Source organism: Eleginops maclovinus, chromosome 12 (genome assembly GCF_036324505.1).
Source record: "Eleginops maclovinus isolate JMC-PN-2008 ecotype Puerto Natales chromosome 12, JC_Emac_rtc_rv5, whole genome shotgun sequence".
NCBI classification, from domain to species: domain Eukaryota; kingdom Metazoa; phylum Chordata; class Actinopteri; order Perciformes; family Eleginopidae; genus Eleginops; species Eleginops maclovinus.
In genome coordinates, this window is record NC_086360.1 from 28,166,427 (window position 1) to 28,179,016 (window position 12,590).

Consider the following 12,590-nt stretch of genomic DNA (forward strand, 5'->3'; position numbering starts at 1 on the left):
GGAGATTTGTGGGAGCAACAAAAGGCCTCTTCAGAGAAACAGCGGCCAACACAAAGACTATAATGAGATCCTTGTCTGGTGAACTCACATCACATGACCACAGCCGTCCTGGTTTCCCAGCAGGCCGTTCACTGGGTCTCTTTATCATATGATTGTTTGTGTTTGTGTGAAAGGATGTTGTTCCTGAACTCGTCCGGGCTTCAGTCCCGGGGAACATTTACCAATTCAGTCACAGCTCGCTGACTAGCAGCTCTGACACAGAGGGTCACTGAGGCTGAGAAATCAAGAACAACTTTGAGGTAGTGTCTCTACTTTAAAGAGTCCTCTCCTGTTGATGTTCAGGTGTATATCAGTATGTAGTGTCTCTACTTTAAAGAGTCCTCTCCTGCTGATGTTCAGGTGTATATCAGTATGTAGTGTCTCTACTTTAAAGAGTCCTCTCCTGCTGATGTTCAGGTGTATATCAGTATGTAGAGTCTCTACTTTAAAGAGTCCTCTCCTGCTGATGTTCAGGTGTATATCAGTATGTAGCGTCTCTACTTTAAAGAGTCCTCTCCTGCTGATGTTCAGGTGTATATCAGTATGTAGTGTCTCTACTTTAAAGAGTCCTCTCCTGCTGATGTTCAGGTGTATATCAGTATGTAGAGTCTCTACTTTAAAGAGTCCTCTCCTGCTGATGTTCAGGTGTATATCAGTATGTAGAGTCTCTACTTTAAAGAGTCCTCTCCTGCTGATGTTCAGGTGTATATCAGTATGTAGTATCTCTACTTTAAAGAGTCCTCTCCTGCTGATGTTCAGGTGTATATCAGTATGTAGTGTCTCTACTTTAAAGAGTCCTCTCCTGCTGATGTTCAGGTGTGTATCAGTACGTAGAGTCTCTACTTTAAAGAGTCCTCTCCTGCTGATGTTCAGGTGTATATCAGTATGTAGCGTCTCTACTTTAAAGAGTCCTCTCCTGCTGATGTTCAGGTGTATATCAGTATGTAGCGTCTCTACTTTAAAGAGTCCTCTCCTGCTGATGTTCAGGTGTATTTCAGTATGTAGCGTCTCTACTTTAAAGAGTCCTCTCCTGCTGATGTTCAGGTGTATATCAGTATGTAGAGTCTCTACTTTAAAGAGTCCTCTCCTGTTGATGTTCAGGTGTATATCAGTATGTAGAGTCTCTACTTTAAAGAGTCCTCTCCTGCTGATGTTCAGGTGTATATCAGTATGTAGTGTCTCTACTTTAAAGAGTCCTCTCCTGCTGATGTTCAGGTGTATATCAGTATGTAGCGTCTCTACTTTAAAGAGTCCTCTCCTGCTGATGTTCAGGTGTATATCAGTATGTAGAGTCTCTACTTTAAAGAGTCCTCTCCTGTTGATGTTCAGGTGTATATCAGTATGTAGAGTCTCTACTTTAAAGAGTCCTCTCCTGCTGATGTTCAGGTGTATATCAGTATGTAGTGTCTCTACTTTAAAGAGTCCTCTCCTGCTGATGTTCAGGTGTATATCAGTATGAAGTGTCTCTACTTTAAAGAGTCCTCTCCTGCTGATGTTCAGGTGTATATCAGTATGTAGTCTCTACTTTAAAGAGTCCTCTCCAGCTGATGTTCCTGTACACGACTGTCTCAGTGGTTCTATTACCCAGCATGCACCTGGGATCCTTTGTGGTATTGTAGAGTCGTTGAATCAACAGGTTTTTCCATATCTGTTGAGACTCGTCCAGCAGTCGGCCTGTTTTCAGTTTGGATTTTATCTGAACTCCTCCTGCAGCTCGTTTGGCTTGAATGCATGTCGAAATATTTGGTGTGCATACTTCAGGATAAACAAGGACAAGAATCATCTCTATTACATCCATTCTTGAATCAATAATAGTATTATTATTGTGCATGAAAGACATTGACGTCAAAGAGTTGCTCAACAGTATTTAATACAAATGGAGGAACAAGCATGTCAGATAAAAGCCTCCAAGGTTTCATGCAAACCTCTTTAATACCCGAGGTTTAAAACCAGATGTGCACAGTGAAGTGTGTTGGCCTCAGCACCTGGTTCTCAGTACCACCCTCTTCTTCACAGGGCTCGATGTGACCTACTTCAGTTTCACAGTTTGCAGAGTTTCTGTGCTCTGAGTGAAGGAGCATATTTCAAATTCTCCACACACACACTTCCGGGTTGTGTTTGTGTTTTTGATAACAGAAAATGTGTGTGAGACGGAGTGATGTAATCTGAGTTCTATCAGAGGAATGTGGGGAAGTCCCTCTGATTTCATTCAATCATGTCTCTGCAAAACTGGATTCAAAATAATCATCTGGCCTGGGGCTTTAAATGTAATGGGTCGACGTCAGAGAGGAGGAGGAGGAGAAATGTGTTTAATCAGGACATGTAATATGTTTATCTAGGGGGGATAATTAAAATACAATAAAATAATAAAGATAGAAATTCTATTTAAAGAGCTATTTTACAAACCAAAGCTGATAAAAAATAAACAAAAGAAACAATTCAATGATAATCATATCATAATAATTAAAAACCCTTAATACACACACACACACACACACACACACACACACACACACACACACACACACACACACACACACACACACACACACACACACACAAATAATAATAATAATAAGGATTAAAGTAAAAAATGTAAGGGCTATTTTACAAACCAAAGCTGAAAAAAATAAATAAAATTAACGAGGGAATAATAATTATATATTTAAATATACCGTGATAATAAAAACCCTTTATAAAAACCCCTTAATAAAAACCCTTAATAATCCCAATAGACTTTTATTTTGAAAAACGACAGTGTTTTTTGAGTATGGGGTTTCTGAGGGGTATTGGTTGACATGGACCCAGCATGTGTGTGTGTGTGTGTGTGTGTGTGTGTGTGTGTGGGGGGGGGGGCTCTGTCTGTAACTGATCCCTCAGCTGGTGACCTTCCATGACTATAAGAGTGAAACAGCTGACTCACAGTGTGTCTGTGTGTGACTGTGTCTGTGTGTGACTGTGTGTGTGTGTGTGTGTGTGTGTGTGTGTCTGTGTGTGTGTGTGTGTGTGTCGTGCCACAGCTGGAGAAAGTTTTCACAGAATTGAGAAAGAGAGGGAATCTGGAAACAGTTAGAACATGTTGGATAATAACACCTCCGCTCAAACTCTGTCTGAGAAAGTATTACTTCATCAGCACAATAAACAGTATTTAATTTCACCGTGCAACATGTCATTTTACATTCTGTTCTTGTTTATCTTATTATATGTATCTGTACATAGACTCCTGCATTTACTCAATCACTTACAACATTCTCTGCATCATTTCATTTATTGTATTCATTTATTTTCTGACATTCATATAGTTTACTTTATCTGCACTACTCACATTGGTCTTGCAAGATAATCTGCACCAATTAGTTTTATTGTTATATTTCAAATATATATATATTCATGTTGCATTGTTGGAGGAGCTCGGGTCTGTGTAGATATCTTACACTCTAGTTACTGTGCATAGGACATTAAACCCTTTGAATCTTGAATCAGTAGAAGTATACAATATTATAAAAAAGATAAACTCAAGTACAAGTTCCTCAAAATTGCACATAAGTAGAGTTCTTGAAAAGGAACTTAATTACTTTCCACCACTGGTAAACTGTCTGCATGAAAATGTGAATAGAAACTGAGAAAAGAGCACTGAAGAACTTTTTAAAAACCACATCGACCTTTGCTCTATTCACTGAGGATCGTGACTCCGTGGCTCCATCTAGTGGCGGACCAAGAAACAGCACGACCAGAGCAGAGGTAAATACTATTCATTTATTACCGGACCATTAAAACCATTAAACATCACAAGTCATTGCGATAAAACCCTGCTGGTGAAACATTCAGGTTACACTGATCAGCTGAGCAGGATTTATTCTTCATATTTCCTCTGTTTCCAGATCAAATCAGACGCTCCTGGTGCAACAGGAACGTGATCATGAACCCGGTCAGTGGGAGAACTGGGAGAACTACTCCACCCAGAGCATCGCAAAAACACAGCTTCTTCTAGGACGATTATCAACCTGACTAATGAAAAATCACTCCATTGATTCATTGAGGCTTAGAAGAAAGAAGACAGGAAGCGTTAAATAAACAGCCTCGTTAAGAACACGTTAACACTTTGCAATACAAGAGGAGAGACTGTGCCGACTATTTACAGTTCAGGACGGGAACTATTTTGACCTTTTAGGAGATAAACCGGTACTGTAACCGCAGGGAGGACACAGGGTATTTATACCATGTATATTACTATTTAATTAATGGAAGAACCTGATGTGTGGGAACAGATTTGAAAATAGTAGCTTTTTCATTTTCACATTTACCAATTTGCGATTAAAAAAACCCGTCGATTGTCAAGGATAGAAAATCGGCTGAAGTGTAAACTTTTTTTTTTAATCAACGTAAATCCACTAGCGTTTTTGTTTTAGGCTCCGATTTGTATTATAAGTGTCTGAAAACATTAGAAATAAAACCCTTTCTTTACCTTTTCTGCGTTTGTGAGTCTCTACAGTAAATATACACTACAGCTAGCCACTGGTTAGCTTAGCTTAAAGAGCGAAAACACCAAACAAACAGCAATTTTAAAAAATAGTTCCTATCTCATTTGCTTGATTTGTGCAAACCCCGATGAGAAAGACACATCTTTTTGTCAATGTGAACCTACTACAGTTTGTGTTGACCACTGGCAGATTCTTCACGGTTCACTTTGGGTTATTTGCCGGTCTGTATGCTTGATATGAAGCTACAGCTAGCCACGGGTAAGCCAAGCCTAGCCTAGCCTAGCCTAGCTTAAACACTGGAAACACTCAACGGACAGACAAAACAGTTGTCTTTCGTAGCTTACTTTGTACAAAACCTACTGAAAAGTGTGTAAGTCTATTTGTGTGTCAGGGGGAGTCACACAGCGACAATATCTGGGACATTTATTTAGACATTTGGTATTGGTGGGGGGAATCCGAAAGAGCTGCAAATGTTGTTTTTTAACCTTGAAATGTTCGACAATTTCTAACTTTGGTTGTTAGCTTTACCCCGCTTTCTATTTGCTAGCTCTAATCAGACTCTGATGTGCATTCACAGATTGCGTTAAAGTGTTTTGAAACTCACCACAGGTTAATTATTAGATTTCTGTGCCTGATAACAGTTTTTAAGACTCTGTATTATTAATATCGCAAACCTCTCCTCAAACCAACAAGTATCTGATTGCACAAATGTTCCTACAATTTAAATATAACTTCTAACATGATTCCCTTTTCTAGATTGTCTGACTACAGAGAAAAGTGACAGCAGGAATACTTCTACTAATACTAATAAGCCCACAGACAGTAACATATCCAATATACAATTAAACCTTCCACTGACCTAACAGTTAAAGATTTGTCAGAAAACATGTTTTTTAAACTGCATTTTTATCTTTTAAACTAGACAAACGCCCCGTTGTAAAGGTGCATATGGGGGGGGGTTTACATTCAAGACTGATAATGCCTGGTAAAGGATTGCAGAAATCCACTTTTAAAAAAGAGGCCCGGATACTGCCCAGATAGCTCTGCTGTGATTGATTGGTCCGCCGCTTAGAGATGTCCCACCCCTTAGCCTATCAGGTACAATGTGTTGTAGCGTGAGTGTTACGTAGTGATGTCACTTTGGCCCGTAAGGAAACAAAGGAGTCCCAACACTATAGAACACACTACAGGAGTAGCAAACCCCCGATACGCACAGCAGGGCCTCTTTACGTGACTTTTTTCAGGGTAATAATTAAGGATAATAATCGTTAACAAAGAGGAGCTGACTTTTTTTGAGCAGAGACAGTTTTTGCTGCCGTCAGATGACACTTTTGTTCAGTTTCTCTCAAATTAACTCTAAATAACTAAATTGCCAATAAACTAGGAGCACTGGTACCATTATAAGCTCGAGACAGAAACAGTTTCACCAAACGGTTATTCTCTCAGTCTATACATTACTTTCTGTTTTACTGTAAGATGGTATGTACATTGTGTGTGTGTGTGTGTGTGTGTTTATGGTGCCTTGGTGGGGATGCTGGGCGGAGTTGTGGTGCTTCCGATGGGAATGACTCCGGTGGCGAGCAGGATGATGATGAGCACGATGATGAGGACGACCACCACGATGACCACCACCAGCTTCACGTTCTTCCACCAGTAGGTACGAGCCACCTTCACCGACGTCTGCTTGAAGTGCTGAGCCTGAGGAATGAGTGCAGGAATGAGTCATAAAACCCTAACACGAGTCAGCATTTTAGCATATCTTGTTCCCCTGTTTTTCTGAATGTGTTTTTGGTAAGCGTTCGTCACTTAGAGAAATCCCGTTGGACTAAGGAGATGATGCCTTCAGGGTCCAACACAGAAATACGAAGTACTGTATGTTGCATGTGTTTTTAGTAGAAAGGAGGAAACATTCCCGTGTCCATGTGGAGTAGACGTTAGGTTCATTTCTGTTTTGAAATGTCTTTATCTCACTACTGGACTGGTTGGACTGGTTTTCCGGGATGATTATCCCTGAGGTCATCTTTATTTACAAACTCAGAGACACCAGAGATGCATCGCTGCACTTATGAGACAACACTGTTGCAGGAATGAGTCCTAAAACCAGGAAGTTAGTCAGCATTTTAGCACAAATCAATGGTTTCCTGAAAGGATTTTTGGTTGTTATCCTGAAACGAGGTCTGTGGTTAACACAAGCTGAAGAGATTTTAATTCTACAACATAAAACAGTCAGAAAATATCCTACTGGTGAATTTAGAATTAGCGGTTGCTAACAAGTGTCTAAAGGAGACAACAATGCGCCATCACGCCCAACATTAGCCTCCTTTAGCTTAGCGGTGGTGACCTGAAGTCATGTGGTCGTGCTGTAGTTCCTTTATAGCCCAACATTAGCCTCCTTTAGCTTAGCGGTGGTGACCTGAAGTCATGTGGTCGTGCTGTAGTTCCTTTATAGCCCAACATTAGCCTCCTTTAGCTTAGCGGTGGAGACATCCTGCTGAACCGTATCAGAAGCGTTTGCATGAACTCACCCCTTGCTGCAGGTCCTCTGACTTCCCCATCAGGTCGTCCAGCCTCTCCCCCCGGGCCAGGATCCGGTCTACGTTCTGCGTCATGATGTCCTTCACCCCGTCCACCTGGTCCTTCAGGGTCTGAACCTTGTCTTTGGGCTCCGGCGCCGCCTCGGCTCCTCCTCGCTCCTGGGAACGGATGGTAAAAAAATATGTGTTTAACAAAAACATTGCATTGCTTTACTTTGAATTAAAACTACTTAAAAAGGAGAGAAAAAACACAACACAAATTCAGCAGATTTTAGATAACGACTGCAACTAAAGATGGATTTCATTAGGGATTAAACCTTGATTATCAATCAATAACTACCTGGTCTGAACCTGTTCTGTTTTTCCTCTTCTCTGTTGCTGCATAAACACTCACATTTCCCCACAGGGATTAATGAAGGCACATCTTATCTGATCTTATCTGGTGTTTATTTGTCAGTCCCAAACTCAAAGATATTCACTTTGTTATGACTTTAACAGAAAGAAAACTTCATTTTTTACGTAAAAAAAAGCCTTTTCTGACATTTTTGCAAGAAAAATACTGAATGAATTGGTTATCCAAACAGTTGTTGTTGTTGTTGTTGTTGTTGTTGTTGATGATAAAACACCTAAAGATACAATTTAAAACCTCAACAGCAAAGTCTCCTGCCAGAAATACAACCCGGTCACTCAATGTAAAACTCAGAGCTATTTTCTTTCTACTGAACTAAACCCTGGTGATGTCATTCGGAGCCTGATACTAAGGAGCTGTGGTGCTTATAGAAAATAAAGCTTATGAACGAAGAGATGTGAGAAACATTTCGTCCAGGAAAATCAATAATGAGATCCACATATTCATTTAAATTTACATTCTGGTTCATGTTAGTTATTTTCTATTAAGTATTCTGCATGTTGAGGAGCCTATGACTTCTGATTTTCATTGACAAACTAAGCTGGTCAATAAAGCCTTTCCGTCTTTGAATCTTGAGCTGTGGAAATGTGAGGAGACATGGGATAACTTTGTCTAAGAAAATGCAAAAGACTCACAAATAAATCCTCATTTGTTAATTACTCCTGCTTATCGTAGGAGTTGCAGGAGTCTGGCTCTTTACATTTGTGTTACGCTGTAGCTTTTACAATTCAGGTTGAGTAATCAGCCTCCTGCTTCCTGACTCCTGGCAGTTACGTCCATGTCCCGTGAGGCAGCGCAGGACTGCAAACACACCGGTCTCCAGGAGACAGAGCCGGTTCTGCTGAGTCACCTGACGTCTGCTCTCCTGTTACCTCCCCTCCACCGGCTCCCTCTGCTCCTTTGTCACTACTTTAAAGAGGCCTTATTGTTTACTTCCAGAACATAATGACAGCACTATTGAACACCCTTCTATTGGCTAGCGCTCCTAAACATTGATAGGTGTAAGGGGCGGGACATCTCTGCGCGGTTGATCAATCACAACAGAGCCGGCCAGCTAACCAATGAGAGCAGTCTCTGGTTTCAGACGGAGGGTGAAAAGAGGCAGTATTTATGCATTAAATGTATAAATCCACACTGAAGAAAAGCCTTTGATATTTGACAGCGTCTTTTATCAACCTATCAATTAATCTAGTACACCAGGCTCCTTCTCTCCCTCCTCTAACCTTTATGGTGAGGCCTTCTGAATGGCTGACAGATATTAAGTACCAGCTCTCAGAAGGAGGAACACAGAAACCTTTATAAGAAGTTCCTGAAACGTCCTGTTGCTCTGCATGAAAAGTCTCCCAGTAAAACTCTCCTACTGGTGGTTAAATCACCGTGTAGATGTGCATAAAGGATTCAGGATAAAGAGTTGAATCAAATCTTCTCGGTTAACTCATTTGAATGCAGTTGTATATGCAAAGCGTGGATTTTATTTGCCGCAGTAAATCCTCACCGCTCCGGTCCTTATCGAGTGAAATCTGAAACAAATCTACTCTGTTTAAAGGCAGGGAGATTTTACGCTGCCTACGTTAAAACACTCAAATATTCTGCAGGTTTATCTCTTCCTCTCTGCTGAGTCAGTGTAGCTTACATTAAAAAGGGTTTCTGGACTTTTAAGCTTTTAAAGCCTAAAGCAAAAGTTTGCACGTTAAAAACCTCAAACAGACGAACACTCGATCTGGAGTAATGAAGGGAAATATGATCTCCCTTAAATCAGACTGTAGTTCACCTGCAGTAAATCCAGCAGCTACCCTGCAGTATACAAAGCCATTAGAACTAGCTGCACCTTTACCAGCTCTGAGAACACTTTAATGATCAATCATTATAAAACATATCAGAGATATTATTCTGAAATGGACCAATCAGACAATGACTACTTTTACTGTCGCTACTTTAAGTACATTTAGAGGAGAGTACTTTCTACTTTCACTGGAGGAACATTTAGAATACTTTCACTGTGACAGAGTATTCCTACACTCTGGTACTTCTACTTTACTCAAGTACAAGACCTGAGTACTTCTACTTTACTCAAGTACAAGATCTGAGTACTTCTACTTTACTCAAGTACAAGATCTGAGTACTTCTACTTTACTCAAGTACAAGACCTGAGTACTTCTACTTTACTCAAGTACAAGATCTGAGTACTTCTACTTTACTCAAGTACAAGACCTGAGTACTTCTACTTTACTCAAGTACAAGATCTGAGTACTTCTACTTTACTCAAGTACAAGACCGAGTACTTCTACTTTACTCAGTATCGATCTGAGTACTTCTACTTTTAACTACAGTACAAGGATCAGAGTACTTCTACTTTACTCAGAAAAAGCTTGAGTACTTCTACTTTACTCAAGTACAAGATCTGAGTACTCTACTTTACTCAAGTACAAGACTTGAGTACTTCTACTGATACTCAAGAACAAGACCTGAGTACTTCTACTTTACTCACAGTTACAAGACCTGAGGACTTCTACTTTACTCAAGTACATATCTGAGTACTTCTTCTTTACTCAAGAACAAGACCTGAGTACATCTACTTTACTCAAGTACAAGATCTGAGTACTTCTACTTTACTCAAGTACAAGATCTGATTACTTCTACTTTACTCAAGAACAAGACCTGAGTATTCTACTTTAATCAAGTACAGTGACCTGAGTACATCTACTATACTCAAGTACAAGATCTGAGTACTTCTACTTTACTCAAGTACAAGATCTGAGTACTTCTACTTTACTCAAGTACAAGACCTGAGTACTTCTACTTTACTCAAGTACAAGACCTGAGTACTTCTACTCTTACTCAAGTACAAGACCTGAGTACTTCTACTTTACTCAAGTACAAGATCTGAGTACTTCTTCATTTACTCAAGTACAAGACCTGAGTACTTCTACTCTTACTCAAGTACAAGATCAGAGTACTTCTACTTTTACTTAAGATCAGAGTACTTCTACTTTTACTCAAGTACAAGATCTGAGTACTTCTACTTTACTCAAGAAAGAGATCCGAACTTAATCAAACATATTAGCTATTTCAAACTTCCTTAAGTCTCTAGTATACTTGAAGTTAAAGGTATATACTATTCTTTAAAATATATACTTCGGGTAATATGAGCGAAACATGACTACAAATCCCTCCCTTAGCTCAGGTTTATACCAAATATTACGACTTTGAGTACTTATATTATTCAAGTACCTAATCTAAGTTAGCTCAGGATGTAAGAGTTGGAATTTGACCCCCAAAAAGGTTCATTTGAGAGGGAAATGTGGCATTTTTGACTGTTGTTTCACCGCTATCAGTAAGTAAAGAAGGTTAGCGTTAAATTTGCCAATGTTTGAATGGAGTTTGGTTACAGACAACTAGTGAGAGTTTTAAAATATGTGGAAAACGACCATTATTATCACTTAGTTAGTGAAATAAAAGCATGACTGTATGTAAAAGCGAATAAAAGAGTTACTGTATTTTTTGGGCCTAAATTGAGTGAATGAAACCTCAGGTTAATTAACAAAAATACCTGCATTTCCACCAAAGAGTGTTTGGTTTCTACAGAGAAATAAGTCCAATTTTTAAAGGGATTTCCTCTCAAACAACGCAAGTTAAAACACCCACTTATAGAACTAACTTTATGACATTATATAAGGATAATTCATCCAGAAATCCACCTGTTGAATGTCATTAAACATGGTGACGGTGAAGAATCAACAGACACAAACAAGCTTCCGCCATTATCACCTACCGGATCAATGTCCATGTTGGTGGAAATAGTCCCGTTCGAGCCCCAAAATGAGGATGAAGTTTGTTTAAAGTTATTGTTGTTGTTTATAAGTATTTTAAACCCCCTTTTTTAATAGTTTACAGAGTTGTATGTTCAAACAACAGCGAGCGTTTCCTCTTCTGTTTGACTTCCTGGTTGTTGTTTTTTTCTCCTTTCAAAGTAAATTCCTCCGCGTCATGTGTGAAGCGGCCAATAACATAGGGACTACTTCTTGATTTTCAAAATAAAGCAGGTATCACTAAAATAATATACATATATAATCCTAAACAAATTCAGAAACAAAGCCACCTTTCTTACACCGTATTAATTAAGTCAATAAATATTACCTAATACAAAAAATAATTAAAAAGCTATACAAATCTGGAGTTTAAATAAAATAATGTTAGCCGCATCACACAAACTCACTGTAGCGATCATCTTCATTATTAGATTGATTTAGAAAATACTTAACTTAGTATTTCCATTTCATGCTACTGTGTACTTCTACTCCACAACATTTATTTAATACCTTTAGTTGCTTTACAGATTTGAATACAAGATCTGTGTACTTCTACTTTTACTCAAATACAAATTATGAGTACTTCTACTTTTACTCAAGTACAAGATCTGATCACTTCTACTTTACTCAAGTACAAGATCTGAGCCTTAAGACTTCTACTTTACTCAAGTACAAGATCTGAGTACTTCTACTTTTACTCAAGTACAAGATCTGAGTACTTCTACTTTACTCAAGTACAAGATCTGAGCACTTTACTTTACTCAAGTACAATATCTGAGTACTTCTACTTTACTCAAGTACAATATCTGAGTACTTATTGTTTTACTCAAGTACAAGATCTGAGTACTTATAGTTTTACTCAAGTACAAGATCTGAGTACTTCTACTTTACTCAAGTACAAGATCTGAGTATTTCTACTTTTACTCAAGTACAATACCTGAGTACTTGTAGTTTTACTCAAGTACTTCTACTTTTACTCAAGTACAAGATCTGAGTACTTCTACTTTTACTCAAGTACAAGATCTGTGTACTTCTACTTTTACTCAAGTACCTTTGTTTGTACCTTTACTGTAAGTAAGATTTGAATGCAGGACTTCCACCTGTAACAGAGTATTTGTTTTTCTTTCTATTAAGGTTTATATCTCTGTACTTGTTCACCTCAGACTGTAAATTATGCCAAAGGTTAGAGAAGTGTTTTTTGTGCTGCTCTGCTGACGATGGACTCCTCCCTGTCCTGCAGCTTTGCATCGTCACCCTGCCTGCTGCACCAACCGGTTTCCCCTCCATCAGCAGGGCAGGGTGACACCTCGATGCTGAC

At 39.1% G+C, this 12,590-nt stretch overlaps 1 protein-coding gene across 1 annotated transcript; it reads right to left on the bottom strand.

Annotated features, from left to right (window-relative positions):
- Positions 1 to 3,781: 3,781 nt before the first annotated feature.
- On the bottom strand, positions 3,782 to 11,459 carry vamp8 (vesicle-associated membrane protein 8 (endobrevin)). The gene is made up of 3 exons (XM_063897121.1): positions 11,236 to 11,459; positions 7,046 to 7,213; positions 3,782 to 6,218 (listed from the first exon to the last, which is right to left on the bottom strand). Exons 1-3 carry the CDS (start codon positions 11,248 to 11,250, stop codon positions 6,033 to 6,035), a joined length of 369 nt encoding a protein of 122 aa, XP_063753191.1. The 5' UTR covers positions 11,251 to 11,459; the 3' UTR covers positions 3,782 to 6,032.
- Positions 11,460 to 12,590: the final 1,131 nt, after the last annotated feature.